The sequence below is a fragment of the Coregonus clupeaformis genome, chromosome 36 (assembly GCF_020615455.1).
Source record: "Coregonus clupeaformis isolate EN_2021a chromosome 36, ASM2061545v1, whole genome shotgun sequence".
NCBI lineage: Eukaryota > Metazoa > Chordata > Actinopteri > Salmoniformes > Salmonidae > Coregonus > Coregonus clupeaformis.
In genome coordinates, this window is record NC_059227.1 from 10652386 (window position 1) to 10672185 (window position 19800).

General features: G+C 43.1%; 1 protein-coding gene across 2 annotated transcripts in view; it reads left to right on the plus strand.

The window, feature by feature from the left end:
* Window positions 1-360: 360 nt before the first annotated feature.
* Window positions 361-19800, plus strand: part of LOC121552196 (RAC-alpha serine/threonine-protein kinase) — a 37595-nt gene continuing 18155 nt past the window's right edge. For both annotated transcript variants that reach the window (XM_041864924.2, XM_041864925.2), the window contains exons 1-2: window positions 361-488; window positions 15380-15565. In XM_041864924.2, coding sequence (XP_041720858.1) covers window positions 15520-15565 — 46 coding nt within the window. In that variant the 5' untranslated portion in view covers window positions 361-488; window positions 15380-15519. The remainder of the gene's footprint in view (window positions 489-15379; window positions 15566-19800) is intronic.

Sequence of the window (19800 nt, forward strand, 5' to 3'; positions counted from 1 at the left end):
AAATAAAAACCCTGGAATGAGTAGGTGTGTCCAAACTTTTGACTGGTACTGTACATTAGATAGATACAAAGCAAGTTGTTTCGGCCTACAATAAACAGAAAAATATCCACTTGCGTTTTAAATTGCAGATTAAAGGCAAATAAAATAACTGTGATTCTCAATTGTATCATCATCCCGTATAACGTTCTAGTTTAACAACACAGTCCCAGAAAACGTGGCATTTTGCATCTTGAGTGACACACTCAATGCAATGCACACGCTGAACTCTTGAAACGGGTGAAAAGGCAAATGAGGTTACGGTCCAGGTTCCGCTCGGCTTTAGGACCCAGGAGCGATTCAAATGTATAAGGCTCGGTTGGTTTAACGGGAGAACGGCTAGACTACTAGTGCACGAGGATACATTAAGCAAGAAAACGCATGGACATATCTGCTGATAAGTTGTCAAAGAGTCCAAGCAATGGCCCGGACTAACATTTGAATTGGTTAAGGTAAAGTACTGTGTTTGATTTCTTATTTTGTTGTTTCAGTCTTCATTCATGCCAGAAAGGGTAGTTCCCATTGTAGTCAGTTGGATGCGGATATCTTCTTCAGCCTATCTGCTCTGCTAGGCCTAGAACTGTAAATAAAACGAGCTAAATATGACGAAAAATATTTACAATTCGGGATATTGTTACACTTAGCCGACTGTGTGTAATGTGTAGTTTTGTGACGCATAGCTATTTCCAGAGTAATGCACGGTATTACATTTCTTACATTATATTTACGAAGAGCCCACAAATAATCACTGTAAAATCGTATTTTTTAGGTATCGCGTACGGTGCTCGGGAAGCTAAAGGCAATTATCTGTCATGAATTGTTGCGTTGGTAGTAAATTGGCTTTATGACGCTTGGCATCATTTGGCCACAGCAAGGAGTGTAAATCCGCCGTACAGTGTAATTAGTGACAAGTCCAATAAGTTTCCCCAACATCTTTTTGTTCTTTGGTGATGCTCAGCCTATTCACTCACTATTGTCTTGTAAATTATTTTATTGATGAACCTGAAATAACTGAGCGGGACTTGAAGGTTGTTCCATTTATATACTTTCTACGTTGTAGGCTAACCATAGACAATAAGGGAACCTGCTTTTTTTGCAGAAGGCTAACACGTGTGCTGTAAACGTACTGTAACAATGGCCCCCCACTTATTGCGTTATAGCGTGGAAACATTGTATCCACGTTAGGCTACTCGTGTATCAAACCTGAAACATTGTATTCAAACGGTGATTCGATTACAAAATAAATTTCATGAAAAGCAACCACTGTATGAAGTTCTAAATTACCTATCTTACTGCATTTAAAAAAATCTTGATTTCACATTATCTTTGTGCGATAGATTTGTGTCATGACATGCCATTTACAAATATTATGTGATGTTAAACTGTCAGATTTACAGTGCATCTGCCTATTCTTAATGATGGATTTTGCCACAGGGGATGAAGTAAAATAATCACCAGAGAACAAAATATAGAATGTTTAGGAGATAGTGAGATTGCGTGTTTGTGTTGAAGCATTTAAAAAGAAATTGTGATGGGCGGAGGCTACTATTCATTTTCAATCTCCAGGAATAATTTAGCGGAAATTATGCCTACAGCAAAAATACCTCTCAAAACACTACAATTACATCACAGAAAAATGCTCTTCATAAGGACTGTAAAATCCTTACACTGGCAAAGTGACCGGTGAAAATGTAGCTAGGCTTTCCTCTGGGACCCACCTCAGAATCTTTTGATACCAATGTCCAAGCCAAGGGCAGGGTTCTCGTGAGCAAAATGAATAACATGCAATGTTTTACATAACCACACAAATTATTATTAAATCAGACACCACACACATGTTGTCTCTCACACAACTGCTATCTCCTCTTAGACATGCTCCTAAAATATGGTGTGTGTGGATTATCTTGAGGAGAGGGAGAGCACACACTAACAAGAAGGTCAGACATGATTCAAGGCAGATTTGTGGTGATGCCAGGGTACCACTGACAGTTTTTCGGAGGAGGGAGGGGCAACATATTGAGGCTTTAAACATTGCCATGCAAATAATCCATTGCAGTTGGGAACAGTTCTCTACTAAATGCCAATATCTTTGTTTGATCATGGTCAGTACTCCCAGTTGTTGCTAAACATGGCAGATAAATAATTTTTAAGCCAAAAATTAGATGGTTGGGAACATCTCACATATAATGTGTGTGCCTGCGGTTGTTTTGAGGAATAGGAGACCTAAAACATAATACAAAGACTGAAAAAACATACCAGAGGATGGAGAGCGTGAGAGTCTGTAAGAGAAAGACTGTGACAACCTTTTGAAGTAAGCAATAGTATGAACTGTTTGCACTGTGGATGTAAACACAATTGCCAGCGGTTGTTGCCTGAATATGAGGAATGTGTCTGGAATCTGCCGCTGTAGCACAGACAAGCGTATTGTGCCGGTCAGCGAGCCAAGAGGTCCAGATGTACTATCAGACAAATGACAAGAGGAGTCCTCGTGTCAACTGCACACATACACACACAACCTCCAGATCTAATGACGTTCTACCAAGGGGTCCACCCTCACCTCTTACAACCCTCACAAGCATTTCACTGTCTCTGTGTGTTTGGGGAAGATAACCCTTGGAATCCCATCAGAGGTCAAGGAGTGGGGCAGCATGAAGGATATCAGTCAAACAGCATGTCAGCATTTGAGTCTTACAACCCAATTTTCTGTCTAGACAGATAAGGTCTAGAAGAAATGTCTGATCATGGCTACTTCTCACAGGTTTATGAATGAACTAGCCACAACCACCTTACAACAGACACTTCTGTTTGCAATCCATAGTCAGTCTCTTTTTAACTCTTTCTCACGCACAAACATCCAGTCATACATACAGTGCCAGCCCAGTTGTTACACCCAGTAATAGTCTCTCTTAACTGAGCTGAGTGTACTTCATATACTTATGTTTTACAGGGTATTCCTCTTCTAAGGAGGGAAAAGATGCTGTACACTAATAAATAAAATAAATAAGCACTCTTTCCCATCTTCATGCTCGTCAGAAAAATGTGGCGACTCACTCAAGGTGGTCCATTCGAAAGCAAGGGGGGTGGTGGTTGCTTAGTTACCTAACATAAAAACAAACAACACTCTAAAAGCTGTAATTCAGAGGCAAACCACCCTGTCTGAAGTCATTAGAATTCAAGGAATGGATCTGGAAATTAGTTTTATATTTGGTTCCTGTAAATGCTCCTTCTATGCTGCTCACCCACTCATTGTTCCCTTTTTCTCAGCCTGTTCTAAACATTAGCAATTAACGCAAAGGTTATTGACAGCCTGCTGAATGTGAGGATATTGACAGTCTCTTTTAAACAACTCTTAACAGAAATGACCTCCACACTCATTGCATGAGTAACTTTTGTCACGTTTCTGTCTCAATTGATACTGACAAGTTATTTACAGTTGCCAGACATGATTGGAAACAACAGTCAATCTGAAAAAAGTTGCACGACACAGGATTGGGGGTCTTTCTTTAGAATATTGTGTAGTGGAAGGTAAGGGATCATTAGCAAACATGGTCAGTGGTCACCTGGTTGGTAACTGAACAGAACAGCAAACAAAATAGTAGGTCTAGCATGGGCAACTCGGCTGACTCTTGTATTTGCATCATTTCACCCATTTTGTGGAATGTACCTGGGGAACTCTACCTGTTAGGAACTGTACCTGGCAGAAACAGCTGCTACATGTATGAGTCGTTAGGACTAGGGGTGATTCCACCCAAAAGTCCTCCCTCAGCCTTTGCACTGCACCCACTGGCTCAGGCACAGCATCTACCGTCTGCAGGTTCTGGCCTGGCAGACTGTGTGTGCTGTTAACTCAATCCATTGACAAAACTGCAGGTTTAATGCCTGCTATCATCCTTTTCAAATGGCCAACACCGCCTGTACTTTGAAAGCCGCTGCTGGGATGCACCCTATTCATCATAAAACCCTGCTACTCCACATGTTAATTAATGATAAGGCATGTCCACTGACATCCCCCAAATCCCAGTTGTGGATGTGCAGCTGCGTGGCATGAAGAAGAGTCCATCCACTTTCTTGCTGTCTTTTATACACTCCCTCTCTCTTCTCTGCAGCAGCTTCCCTGGCTCCCTGACACTGGGGCGCGTGGTGCACACTCCACCATGCCGAGGCCACAAATGTCGAACTAGGCGGGCGGGAGGAGTGGCGGTGGCAGCCCTAAGGGGCCTCTCTTTCCCTCTTTCTTCCCCTCCCTCCTTTCCTATTCCTCCCTCTCCTTCTCCCTCCATCCCGCTGTATCGGTCTTTCTTTCGCTCCTACTCTTTCTCCTTCTTTCTTCCTTCTCTCCTCCCCTCCCTCTCTGGCTTGGCCACGTGACCAGCTGTGAGGACGTTGGGTTCATTCGAGTGCTGCAGTGAGGGAGTGTGTGTGTGTGAGGGAGCGAGTGTTTTGGCCATGGGCCAAGTCTCTTTTCCACTCCGCAGCCAGCCGGCAGCAGTGGCGGGGTGGGCGGGCGGGCGGACGGACGAGCAGGCGTCTTTGGGAGGGAGGAGCACTCTGGGCTGCAGCAGTGTGCCTGAACCAGGAGGAGATGTCAGTGTGAGGTCCTAAGGGACATGTGTGTGCGTTCATGTGTGTGCATTCATGTGTGTTGCATGTATGATACATTTTTGTGTGATTTTGGTATGGTAGCATTTGTCAGAGTTATTTGTCTGGTTTTGTGTGTGTATGACATGACCATTTGTATCAGACTACAGGTGTTGTTGTGAGAATTTGTTTACTGCACATGTTTATATGTGCTCCCATGTGTTGGACTGCATGCTGTTGACAGGTGTGAGAGGAGTGAGTGTTTCTGTTTCTTACATGTTTTGTATGTCTGTGGTTGGATGATTTAGTGTTAGCTGTTTTGTGTGCATCCATGTGCTTCTGCTGGCATAATACGTGTGTGTGTGTGTGTGTGTGCCGCACATTGGGGCAGGGTAGTTAAACACATGGGCAAGAGGGATGTTGTTAAACATTTATCTCGTTCACAGGAACACCGTGTTCTCTTTCTGTGCATACCAAGGAAATCAAAAGGGGACTTTCACGCTCTCCCAGAAGTTTGGGTGGTGCGTAAAACCTGTGAATTCAGATAAGCAAAAAGGTGTGATGGGTCCGCACTCAAAAATGTTGCATAAAGCTTACTTAATTTTTCGAGGAGCCAGACATTAGGGATGGGCATTTGACCTTTTTTAACTGTTCGAGTACTTGCATATTTTTTTTTGAGTACTCTAATAATAAATAAAAGCTATTTTTAGAACACTGGAATTTTTTGGGATGAATTTATATACATGCTAGGGTTTCCCAAACTCGGTCTTGGGCACCCGAAGTGCACTTTTTTTTTTTTTGGCACTAGCACTACACAGCTAATTCAAATAATCATGAAGCTTTGATAATTTCAACCTCAGCAGTGTGCTGCTTGTTTGTAGAAGCCTATGGCTGTGCAATGGCATAGCCTTGTTGTGTTAATTTAGCAGACAAGATGCTCTTATTTCCCGAGCCCTTATCACAGTCAAGACACATTTTATAGTAAAAAATACAATATAACAGAATAAAATATAACACAAGTGATGCACATCTCACCTCTGGAACAGTTATTCTCAAAGAGTGATAATTTGAAACTGGGCTCAATTTGGCGAGTTGAAAGACACATTTTCCAGGGTTAGAAACCAAAATTGGTTTTCCTTTCGATAAACAGATGTTTGATTTGGTTTATTTGGTTCTTTGTAATTTTCTAAATGGATTAACAATTCCATATTGAACACGACATGGGATGAATTATGGCCAATACATCTGTTTTGTGAGTAGGCCTATGCTTAATGACTCAGATGAAAATATGATCTTTGTCTTTTATCAAGATAATGTTTTTGCATATTTTCAGTCTGGAACCTGACTCTATTTAGGTGGGTTATAGCCTAGGCTAACCAATTCTAAATGGCACTAGCAGTTTGCAAAGTAGGGTCGTCACTAGTAACCACAGCCACAAAGTCATAAATCATAAACCCCGCCTGTTTCTACAATTTCTCTTTTTAAAATCAGATTTTAAACATAACCCTTAACCACACTGCTAACCTTATACCTAACCTTATATGAAGACAAAAAAAGTGTTTCCATTAGTTTTTATGATATAGCGACTTTGATTTTGTGACTGTGGTAACTAGTGACAACCGCAAAGTAGCCTAACGCTTCAAACACACCGACTGTGTCATTGTGTTTTCGTACACCAGAAGTACATTAATTTCCGATGGAACGCTGCGTGTGCCTTGCAGCGTTGCAGAGGCAGTTGCAGTGCGTTCTGTGTGGTGCATACATTGGATTTATCGAACTATGCGTCAAACTGAATGCTTAAACGGGTTGACAGAAATGGTACCAGAAGGTGAACGTTGAACTTTTGTTGCACACATTTACGTCATTTAGCAGACGCTCTTATCCAGAGCGACTTACAGTTAGTGAGTGCATACATTATTTTTTTTATTTTTTTCATACTGACCCCCCGTGGGTATCGAACCCACAACCCTGGCGTTGCAAACGCCATGCTCTACCAACTGAGCTACATCCCTGCCGGCCATTCCCTCCCCTACCCTGGACGACGCTGGGCCAATTGTGCGCCGCCCCATGGGTCTAGATCAGGGGTGTCAAACTCATTTTAGCTCAGGGGCCACATGGAGGAAAATCTATTCCCAAGTGGGCCGGACCGGAAAAATCATGGTATATATAACTTAAAAACAACAACTTCAGATTGTTTTCTTTGTTTTAATACGATCAACATACAACATAAAGCTGGAGCCTGAGGACAGTGTGTCCAAGCACAACATCACTATTAATCATAAAACACGTCAAGTTTATTTGAAAATTCTAAAGAAAAAGAACACACAAACACACAATGCCTCAGTGATTAACAGAACTGTTTCACAGATCACAGAACTATATCAGGGTGTCATTTCTCAGGCAGAAATGTAGATAAAAATAATGAAATCCTGTTCCCCAAACAAGTGCAAGAACCACAGAGTCAAGAATAGGTTAAATATACAAATAAAATAAAATCAATTAAAAACAATAGCACATCAACATAAAAACATATAAACATAAATCTGAAAGCATTGCTCAAACTCCCGTAACAGTCCCGTTATTTTATCTTTGAACCGCTTCATGTCTGCCACATGTTGGGTCATGCACACATTTTTCAGACAGGGGAAGTGAGCTGCATCATCACCGGCAAGTTGCGTCTCCCACAATGACAGCTTCAACTTGAAAGAACGTATGCTGTCATAATACTGCGTGACAACTTTGTTGCGCCCTTGCAGCTGTTTGTTCAAGTTATTCAGGTGCTCTGTAACATCCACCATAAATGCAAGGTCCGGCATCCATTCTGCGGAATGAAATTCTAACACTGGTTTGCCCTTTTCTTCCATGAACTGTTCAATTTCTTCTCGTAAATCAAAGAAACGCCTCAGCACAGCACCTCGGCTTAACCATCTTACCTCAGTGTGGTATGGCAGGCCATAGATGTGGTCTTTCTCTCTGAGAAGGCTGTCAAACTGACGGTGATTCAGGCTTCTGGATCGGATGAAATTAACAGTTTGGATGACCACCTTCATGACGTTATCCATCTTTAATGACTTGCAACACAAAGCCTCCTGGTGCAAAATATAGTGAAAAGTCAAAAAATCACGTCCTCCATTTGCAGATTGCACTTTCTCTCTGAACTTTGTCACAACGCCTGCTTTTTTCCCGATCATTGAGGGCGCACCATCTGTAGCCAGGCTGACAGCGCGGGACCAGTCCACTCCGACCCTGTCCAGCGCACCGACGAGTGCGGTAAAAATATCAGCTGCTGTCGTTGTATCTGTCATCGGCACCAACTCCACGAACTCCTCGGTGATGGTCAATGTGTCATCAACTCCGCGGATGAAAAAATTGCCAGTTGTGCAACATCTGTAATGTCCGTGCTTTCATCAATTGCAACCGAAAACGCAATAAATGACTTTACTTTTTGCTTCAACTGGCTGTCCAAATCCACTGAAAGATCGGAAATCCTGTCTGCAACTGTGTTTCTTGTCAGGCTGATCTTTGCAAAAGCCTGCCGCTTTTCAGGGCACACAATCTCCGCTGCCTTCATCATGCATGTTTTTACAAATTCACCCTCACTAAATGGTTTTGAAGCCACTGCGATTTCATTAGCAATGAGGTAGCTAGCTTTCACTGCAGCGTCACTGATGTCTCGGCTGTGAGTAAACACAGACTGCTGTTTCTTCAGACCCGCCAACAGTTCATTCACCTTCTCTCATCTCCGCTGTCCTTGAAAGTTGTCATATTTGTCGGCATGAAGACTCACATAGTGGCGACGAAGGTTATATTCTTTCAGCACTGCAACATGCTCTGAACACACCAAACATACAGCTTTCCCATTCAATTCCGTGATTAAATAGGATGACCATTTTTCTTGGAACACTCTGCACTCTGCGTCCACTTTTCTCTTTTTTGACAGAGACATATTGGGGCAATGAGGGTGCCAAAGCACATAATGTTAAAAGTAGAAGCCGTAATAAATATCGCGGGCAAAACAAAGTAGCTCATTGGCTGCACGTGCTTGACCTACTTGCTCTGCCCCGGTATAAACAGTTTGCTTGCTTAACACAATTGCTATTGCGCCATCCAGTGGACGCAATTGGAACAGCAGTTTATTTTATTGAAAAATACTTTATACTTTACAAAAATAAATAAAAATAATAATAATAAAAAAAAAAAAAATTAAAAATCATCTCGCGGGCCGGATTAAACCCGTTTGCGGGCCTGATCCGGCCCGCGGGCCGTACGTTTGACACCCCTGGTCTAGATGATGCTGCGTTCTATTTTGCGCAATGATGCAGTCGGTGTGTTCAAAGCGTATGCGGAAAATTGGAACACATATTTCGCTACTTCAGTCCATTTTAAATTTGTGATAAAACTTTTGTCATCCCATCAGTTAGATGCGTTTTTATAGGCATTTATTTTTGTAGGCGCACTCCAGCACGCGTGTGTAACGCAATTGAGTGAGATATGGAGGGGTAAAGGCTTTTAGGTAGCAGAACTGTGGGATGCATGGCTTGGTGTCTTTGTTCTTGTGTCTCGCAAATGCACATGTACATTTTTTTTTTTTACATCTCTGGTTAAATATCGAGTTTTGAGGTCTGTTTGAGTACTGGAGTACTCGATTACTCATGCGTGTGTAGCAAGGAGCAAAGAAAGAGGAAGAGGGGTGTATGCTGGGGCAGGCAGGATTTTTCTCTGGACTTGGTCTACCTTTTACCGCCTCTGTTCTCATTGGCTAGTCCCAGTCAATAGGGCCCTTGCTGAACCCCCCCAGTTCCTTTGAAGTTATCATCAATTGATCATCTCAAAGTAATTCCTCTGGTCTGCCTATAGGTCCGTCTGAGATTCATTACACTGTACATCCCAATCTGGGTGAAAAAACATGACATGTGAAATCATTTAGTAGACGCTCTTATCCAGAGCGACTTACAGTTAGTGAGTGCATACATTATTTTTAGTATTTTTATTTTTTTCATACTGGCCCCCCATGGTAATCAAACCCACAAACCTGGTGTTGCAAACGCCATGCTCTACATCCCTGCTGGCAATTCCCTCCCCTACCATGGGCCAATTGTACGCCGCCCCATGGGTCTCCCGGTCGCGGCCGGCTGCGACAGAGCCTGGATTTGAACCAGGATCTCTAGTGGCACAGCTAGCACTGCGATGCAGTGCCTTAGACCACTGCGCCACTCGGGAGAGACTACGTATGTCTAGTGCGCCTTAAAACATCACACAGATGTAGTCTGACTGATAGTGTGGCAAGCTGTGTTGGGACATCCTATGGAAATGTGCGTTTATGTTGACGGACAGCTTCCCACAAAGTCTAAGCAATGAAAAAGAACTGTCTCGCATTCTCCCCCCTTCCTGGCTTCCTCACCTAAACCTCTGCTTAGTCCTGTCAGCATTCTTTCTGTGCTGTGCAACCTGAGTGTGGTTTGACAGTGGGACTCCATGTACTGCAAGGCAGCAAAGCAACAAAGGTCACTGCAAGGTCTGTAACTTCGTGTTTGCCTCAACGCAGACAAAACATGCCTCTCTGGGAGCAGTGTACGACCTCCTGGTGAACCCCTCCGAGTTTGTGTTCTCTCTCGTACAGACAACTCATTACAGGAGACATTACATACACACAACCTCTTGACCCTTGGCTTGCCCCTTTGTACTGCTCAGATCGAAGCCCTCCCAGGGCTAGAGAATACCATGTGTACATTTTCTAATATTTTGCAGTTCACCTTTTTGTTGTTGTTACTGTGGGGTAGCCTAACTAGTTAGATTTGACTGGCCAATTGCAACCACCTTGCTATAGCGCAGGATTTCTTAAAACTCTACCAACGGGAGATTACAGCCTTTTAAGCAGCCTTGCTTGCAACCAAAAACCCACAAGAGTAAACAGCAGATCCGTTGATCTCATGTTTGCTTGATTTAGTTACACATTTTAGATGTGGACAGTTCACGGATATTTTCTTTTCCCCTCTTGATAAGAAATAACTGTATTAAGTATTAAGACAAATTATTAAAGTAACTGTCCAGTGTTTCCAGATTTCTATGAAATATGACTTATAATTACTTACAATATGCGTGAAATAGTTTTCCTTCCCAACATTTCTGTAATTAAGTATGTTAAAAAGCAGCTTTTCTGTGTTGGAATGGTGTGGGCATACCCCAACAACAGAATGGTGTGGGCGTATACCGGTCATAAAAAATATTTATTCTGATAGACCGCTGATTGGCCAGCTCATCCTCCTCAGGAGTATGACATCATACTTTATGAGGAAATAGCAAGCATTTCTTTATGGTCTGTTTGAGATACAAGTTTGAGGTGTATTTTGTGTGTTTTTTTTCTTCTTCAATTTATGCTTTGGCCACATAAAGGATGAGTCAACAACATTATATGGGTATGAGTTAACAGAATATGAACTTTTAAAAGTTAATTTTCACTGGACAGTTACTTAGCACGTGTATTGATGGTTTAACGAGAGCTCCCCTGGAGATAATACGGTGGCCAACAATGGTTGAAATAGGCCTGGAGGGTGATACAGGGGAGAGGTCTTCAAATGAAGAAATCAGAACATGGCTAGCAGCTAGTTAGTTACACAGAAACAAATAGTCTGGTGGGCTACGGTCGACGGAATGGCCATTTGTAAACATACTTGCTCCTGTCTTTTATGTCTGTCTGTTTTGGGCTTCTGAACAGTTTGCTGTCGGCATCTGTTATTTCTTTTCCCAGGTGAAATGATACTTGATAGGTAGATAACATTAAGCTGCATAGTAAAGACAGTTTCAGGTTGTTTTATGTAATTAACTGCTAGATGGAGCATGTAGTGTTGTGCAGTGGGGAGGGGAGGGGAGGGGTGTTCTGTCTGGGCTTCGTCTGCAGAACTGCTGCTTCCTTCCCCAGCCCTGTGCCTTGAAGTCATTGGATGACATCTTTACCATCTCAGCAACCACATTAACATGCTATAACCGTCCTGTAATTTGTAAAGACGTGCAGAAAATGTATATCTGGAATGCATCCATTTCCATACAGAGTTTGACAGTAGCAGTAGAAACACTTGGCATATTGCTGTGCTAGACAGCACCTGCTGTCTGTTGTTGAAGCCATATTAAAGAATGTGAACCTGCATTAACCCCTCTCTCTTTCATACAGATCTTCTGCCAGTGCATTCATAAGCTCTTTTCATGCCTAGTCATATCATCCTGATAAACAGGGGTGTCATTTATTATAATATCATTGGGTTGCAGTCAGAGGCAGGATTTCAACAACCAGAGGATTAGCACAAATAAAGCTCCACAATGCTCAGTAACCGTTCTCTTAATTTTTTTAGCCTAGCACTAATATGAATCATGGTATTGTGATCATAGTGTAGTTATGGTACAATAGTATCATTGTTAGGCCTACCAATGTAAATCTGAAATTTCCCTCATACACCAGGAGCGATCAGGTTGAATAGCTGATTAGTTTGGTCCAACAGCAGAACACCCAACCTGGGAACCATCTTGATTATTATTCTATTTTATACAACGGGTGGTTCTAATCCTGAATGCTGATTGGTTAAAACCGCATTCCAGCCGGTGTCTATTCCCCAAGTTACCACCAGCTAAATCTATGACGTTAAAATGCCTATTTACTCTGTTCCAGCTGACTGCGCAATCCACTGTCTCACCAGCCCAGCCAGGCAATTTGTAAACTATAATTATACGCTATCTCACATTTATTTTAGACTAACACTTAGTTTTCAACATTGTAGATTTGTATAAACCTTGCTGTCTGTCTCTCTGACATTTGCAACATTTGCTGTCCCATAGTAATGAATGTGTCGGAACGAGATAGACAGGCAGGCAGCTTTTCTCAGCCGAAATCCTGAATCAGCTGGCATCATTTTTATGGATATATACAAAGAAATGTCAATTGAAAAATATCAATATCAAACTAAATGAAGTGCAGCTAGTTTGTAGTCTTTCCAGCTTCAGTTTGAAGTGATTGTGTTAGCTGTGTTGTTGGCTAGCTCCTCTGAACAACAGTGTCCTGACGAGAGAGCACATTTTCTATGCCAGGGGAAATCGCGCCTCATTAGCTCATTGTTATGGATGCATCCAAATAAATGTCACTAGAAAACATGTTAAACAAATGCAAATGCAGCTACTGTTCTGGCTGCACTGTTTGACATGACTGTAAGTTAGCTGTAGTTGGCTAGCTAGCAAGCAAGGGATAAGAATGTTGCCAGACAGAATGGCAATGGAACATTTAGAATGAACGACTGCGTCGCGTCCATAGATACAGAACAAAAAGACTTAACGACTGAGTCGCTTCTCTGGCAACCGAACCGATAGAACGAACGACCAGCCGGCTTGGGTTGCAACCCTAGATTGGTGTCAGGATTATATCTTGTGGAAGGATTAAATAGTATGAATACGTATAGAAAAATAACGTTTTTAATGAAAATATGTCTATCATTATTTGAATATGTTGGTAACTTGTTGTATAAAAGTGATAAAGCCCTCGAAGCCGGTGTTTGGAGGATATATTGGCACGGTTTGCCGGCCCTCAACTTCGTCTCGGGCCTAATAACACCCGTGCCTATATATCCTCCAAACACCGGCTTTGAGGGCATTATCATTTAAAATTATTAAATGATCCTATATGGCATTGTACAAAGTAGGCTATACAGTGGGGAGAACAAGTATTTGATACACTGCCGATTTTGCAGGTTTTCCTACTTACAAAGCATGTAGAGGTCTGTAATTTTTATCATAGGTGCACTTCAACTTACAAAAATCCAGTAAATCACATTGTATGATTTTTTAGTAATTCATTTGCATTTTATTGCATGACATAAGTATTTGATCACCTACCAACCAGTAAGAATTCCGGCTCTCACAGACCTGTTAGTTTTTCTTTAAGAAGCCCTCCTGTTCTCCACTCATTACCTGTATTAACTGCACCTGTTTGAACTCGTTAACTGTATAAAAGACACCTGTCCACACACTCAATCAAACAGACTCCAACCTCTCCACAATGGCCAAGACCAGAGAGCTGTGTAAGGACATCAGGGATAAAATTGTAGACCTGCACAAGGCTGGGATGGCCTACAGGACAATAGGCAAGCAGCTTGGTGAGAAGGCAACAACTGTTGGCGCAATTATTTGAAAATGGAAGAAGTTCAAGATGACGGTCAATCACCCTCGGTCTGGGGCTCCATGCAAGATCTCACCTCGTGGGGCATCAATGATCATGAGGAAGTTGAGGGATCAGCCCAGAACTACACGGCAGGACCTGGTCAATGACCTGAGGAGAGCTGGGACCACAGTCTCAAAGAAAACCATTAGTAACACACTACGCCGTCATGGATTAAAATCCTGCAGCGCACGCAAGGTCCCCCTGCTCAAGCCAGCGCATGTCCAGGCCCGTCTGAAGTTTGCCAATGACCATCTGGATGATCCAGACGAGGAATGGGAGAAGGTCATGTGGTCTGATGAGACTCGCCGTGTTTGGAGGAAGAAGAAGGATGAGTACAACCCCAAGAACACCATCCCAACCGTGAAGCATGGAGGTGGAAACATCATTCTTTGGGGATGCTTTTCTGCAAAGGGGACAGAACGACTGCACCGTATTGAGGGGAGGATGGATGGGGCCATGTATCGCGAGATCTTGGCCAACAACCTCCTTCCCTCAGTAAGAGCATTGAAGATGGGTCGTGGCTGGGTCTTCCAGCATGACAACGACCCGAAACACACAGCCAGGGCAACTAAGGAGTGGCTCCGTAAGAAGCATCTCAAGGTCCTGGAGTGGCCTAGCCAGTCTCCAGACCTGAACACAATAGAAAATATTTGGAGGGAGCTGAAAGTCCGTATTGCCCAGCGACAGCCCCGAAACCTGAAGGATCTGGAGAAGGTCTGTAAGGAGGAGTGGGCCAAAATCCCTGCTGCAGTGTGCGCAAACCTGGTCAAGACCTACAGGAAAGGTATGATCTCTGTAATTGCAAACAAAGGTTTCTTTACCAAATATTAAGTTCTGCTTTTCTGATGTATCAAATACTTATGTCATGCAATAAAATGCAAATTAATTACTTAAAAATCATACAATGTGATTTTCTGGATTTTTGTTTTATATTCCGTCTCTCACAGTTGAAGTGTACCTATGATAAAAATTACAGACCTCTACATGCTTTGTAAGTAGGAAAACCTGCAAAATCGGCAGTGTATCAAATACTTGTTCTCCCCACTGTATATCCAAGGGACAATTTTGAAGCAATATTTCCACAGTTGATAGATATGGAGGGATAAGTGGGGGTAGTAGCCATAACAAGGTAGAATGATTTGACAGCTGCTAAAGGGTCGGCATAGTTCTGTGTCTTGGTACGTTCTGTGTCAGAGTAAGGGTCCGTTCTTCTACTAACAAATACCAGACACTTGTTCAGTACGGTGCAACACTACAGAAAGTACAGATATGTGGCAACACTACATAAATGTGTCCTTATTCATGTGTAGTAAAACTGTAATTACTCTAACATTGTAGTTTGTTACATAGTGATTTAGTAATTGCTTTGTAATTGTATAGCTATTTTTCTGGAATATTAACGGATTACCATTTGTAGTCCTTGTTTGCCATCTGTAGTCCTTGTTTCTTTGTCTCTTAATGTTGCTTTCCCACTGCCTTTGATGTGTTAATATTTGCAGCATTGAATAATGTGTAATTGGCTGGATTTGAACTAGGATGCCCTGTCTCTTTGTCTTACTCCAATAGGTAACCAGTGCTGGCTGAAACCTGCCCCAGCACTAGACCTCTTCTGATTTGAGTGAAGGGGACCAGAGTGTCTTCTCCTTCTGTGGGACCCCCTCAGTGGACAGAACCTCCCCCTTACCCCCATTCCTCCGCAGGCCACCATGGGTGAAGTAGTCATTGTGAAGGAGGGATGGCTTCACAAACGAGGTAAATACTTCTTCCCTCCATCTCCACCACCCTCTTACCTTGGCTTTGGAAATCACACAATCTTCCATTGATTCTTCCTTCGTTTTGGTATGAAATAATTGTAGATTTCTTTGTAGATTTTTCTGGTTATTTTTGCATGCTTTTCAATTAGCCAACCTGTTGTCTTTTCAGCTAAATGGGCAGATAAAGTCGTCCCAGTATCATGAATTCCTGAGATTGCTTCCTGTTGTTTCAGCTCAATTCACAGATAACCAGGTCTACAATGCAAGTGATGCAATGTTTATGGTCCTCAATATTGTTTACGGTTTATAAGAACATTTACTGTTCTGTAGTATTTAATGGCCCCTACGAATGTTCCTGGTCTATAAAATGTTTGTTCCCGACACCTAAGGCCTGTGAATACATCCACATAACAAACCTGTTAGTGCACACACACTAGTAGAGGTTATATCAGGACATTTGTAAAAGCTGATGGTGAGAATGTTTTTATGGTTGAAACAAAATATTTGCCCTTTTCTGGAAAGAAATGCACTATTAACTTCAAAGGGTTGTTTTTCAACTTTTTCTATTGTTTTGGATTAGTCTGTGTGTAGGTTGAACTCTGGGTCTCTGCTGTGACCCAAGCCAAACTTCGTGCATGTTTTCCGGTCCCATCTGTTTTCCACTCACACCTGGTTCACCTTTGACCCTTGCTGTGTTCCATAAACAAAGAGAATGACACCCCCCACTGTATGACCTAACTGTCGCCAGCACACACCGCCTCACCTTGACACAGCTGTAGCCACAGGGAAGAATGAATTGCAAAATGAAGGAGTTCAGAGAATGACTGACAATGACAAACGATGGTTTCAGCCACTTATGTTTGTTTTCACATATGAAATCCTCTAATTGCCTATACTGGATAGAATATATTTTCCGGACTGGCCGGGATGTTACTTCCTAGTGAATTCTGTTATTGGGTTGTGTACAACATCCTTCTGCAATTGAGCAGGGATAAGGGTGTGGTGGAGGGCGGCAGCAGCAGTAAGACTCCTACACACTCTGTGGAAGTTGGATGGTCGAGGAGTTTGCAAGGCCAATGGGTTTTTACGGGAGAATCCTCCCTCCTCCCTCCCTCCAGCCTTGGACAGTCAGACAGTCGGACAGTGTAGCGCCGTGTCTAGGAGTTTGGGGGTCATCCCAGTTCAGCTATGCAGACAGACACCACCCGGAATGGCTCTGGGCCATGTTCAAAAGAAAGGCAGCCGACGCTGGATTTGCGCCGCTTAGTGTGTGGCGGCGAGCCTGTTTTGCCCACAAGGGATTTGGGGGGAGATGTTTTTCTCTCTCGATGTGGCCATGGTGACATCACCCATGGGAAACCATGAAGGCTGCAGGGTGGTGCTGTCAGGCTCTTTCAGCTCAGGGTGCATTTAAAAAATGCTCATGCTTTGCCCACCTGTCACTCTCTCAAACATCATACAACAACTTTAGTTTAGGAGGGTCATGCTCATTCAAGCACTGTATGCCAGCCACCTAATTTAAACATGCCAAGCATGCCAACGTACATCATGTCTCCTCTGTATGGTTGACAATATGCTGAACTGGTTTGTATGTACTGGAAACAAGGTATATAAATTTAGCCTGAATTACCCAATTATGCCAGGTTTCTTGCTTTCATCAGATAGGGCTGTATTTTAGCGTGAGGCGAGTCAACTACTTGGGTTTAAGCGATTACTGAAGGGCATTCAAAGGTGTTCTCTTATGGGATTTGTTCTATCACTGCAGACCGAGTGTGGACTTTCCCACTATTCCAGGGATAATCAAAGCCACGGATGGATGCTAGGACGACCTCCATGGGACTCTTCAAGTTGAAACACGGCAGGGGCTCGAACCAAGGCGTTAGTCACCCACTGGAAAAGCCTGCTCTGAGGAAAACATCTGGACTCCCTGGAACGCATCCACCTTTCCCTTTTTTTTGCCAATATCGCAACATGGCTAGGAGTCGTCTGATTCCAAGCAAATGAGTCATACAAGATGTAGGAGAACAAGGTGGTTTGGATGTGACTCCTGAAATTAAAATTCACAACTGGAAAGGCTTATTCTTAAATCCCAGCCTTAGCCTAAATACTGTTTAGTATCCTGGCAGCCGGTTGGTTCCTGAGATGGCGAAGTAGCCACACCCAAGTTGCAGCCAGGCAGCAGACCACACCCTTTAGCCTGCGGCTGTGTGGCTTGCGATGGTGTGCCACTCTTGCCTGATCAAAGCATTCCATTCGCAAACATTTCAGAGGAGACGGGTACACCGGGATCAGTCTGTGGAGATTGGCAGTCACAGTTGGTGCGGAGGATTTGGAGGTTGGGGGGAGGGTGGTCATGTGTCAGCCAGTACCTTCCTTACCACAAGCCTCCTCAGACCCAGTGTGGTTGGGCACGCTAAGGGGTCAGGTGAGGCAAATTGAGTAGTGGCTGCAAGGCTGAGACATACTTGTGGTGGTGGCTCCTCTTAACACTTACATATGGATGAGAAATGTGTGCCGAGTTATCAAAGGGACACATACAGCACTTACTGTACCACATTGTTGTGTTGCCAAGGCCTAGCTTAAGGCACATAGTTGCTTGCAAATGGGACCGCTGACCAGAAGACTACTGGAGCACTCTGTCGTCTGTGCTTGTGTTTGTATGGAAGAGGCCAGAGACAGGTATGACATCTGACTGATGGTTTGACCCACTTGTCTTTCTCAAAGTCTAGACAGGAACTGTCTACCCTCACATGAATTCTGCTCACAAGCAATTTGTATGCCATACTCTTTTCACAGTGATATTTACAAAGTGTAAGCACACAATATACATACATAGATGATTGCTCCCCCAATAAAGGTGGCGGTGCTTAGTTTGAGTTGCTTCTGTTGTAGCTATCCACATGCATACCAGATAGTAGTGTACAGTGTTCGCCTCTTTTAGAAGAAACTGCCTATTCAAATGGGCCTGGTTACCACACTGTAGGCTGAGCTGAATTAGATTAGGCCTTTGTGTGTGTGTGTGTGTGTGTGTGTGTGTGTGTGTGAGTGTGTGTCCCCGAGTGGGCGTGTATCAGAGCGAGTGTGTGTGTGTGTGTGTTTCTGAATGTGTATGTGTGGGGGAGGTACAGGAGGAAGTGGATTCTTATTATAAGCCACACAGTTCCTTTGAAAGCACATCCTCCTCCTATCCCAGACTGCACTGGTATCTCTTATCTTCCCGTCACTGCACCACCATGCTCAGCCACTGTTGACTTATGTCAGCAGTCATAGAATTGCTATAGCAACATCCACACTCAAAGAGAACAACTGGGGCCTACTACAACCCTCACATCCCCTCGTCGGCAGTACCACAGCTTCTCATAGTGAACCTCCAGAATTCCACACAGACTCAGCACGAGGTCAGTAACCAGACCCAGTACACAACAGCACATTCCCCTCATCAGATAGGTCTGACCAGACCTCCCCAAGATCCTCACATCCAAGTCCCAAAGCACCAGCGCCAGTGGAGCCATGCTGGGATCCTCAGGAGAGAGGGAGTCAACGAAGGCCACCTGTGGTCACCACCCCACTCCATCCAAAGAATATCACTCCTGACACCACAGTCCACAACAGCAGCACACAGTCAGAGTACCCTATGGCTTTCATTTTATGACTCAAATAGGACATTTCTCAGAGAAACTACTTTTCCCTGGCGTGGAGTGCTGAGTGATTAACCAAATGACAGTTTTTTCCGGTTATTAAACAACCAATTGACCAACGTCTGATCAATTACTTGAATTCCATTTAGTTGTTTTTGTGAGCCAAACGTGCCATTTCTCTAGAGAGAAATCAAATAATTCATGAGATAAATTCAGTCAAGAACTATATGGGACGCTGGGCTGAAGGGAGTTGTAGTTTTCATTAAGCAAATATTCAACCAAGTTCAGCAAAGAAACATGGCAATTAACTACACTAAGCATAATCCATTGTGCCTGTTCTAAAGTCTAAAGTCATCAAATAAAACTAAGTAATATACACAATTGAAATATTTAGTAATTTCCTATTTTCCTATGTGGCCCTGACCGAGACAATGGAATATTTTCAATGTTTTGGCAATGGAATGTTCACTATTTTTAGCTTTGTTATTTCCATTAAAAAGCTCAAGTAATTTTAATGTCATTATTTCATCATTAATTTAATGTTTTTTAATGATCAAGCTGAAACTGAACCGACCTCAAAAAGCACTAAAAGCTC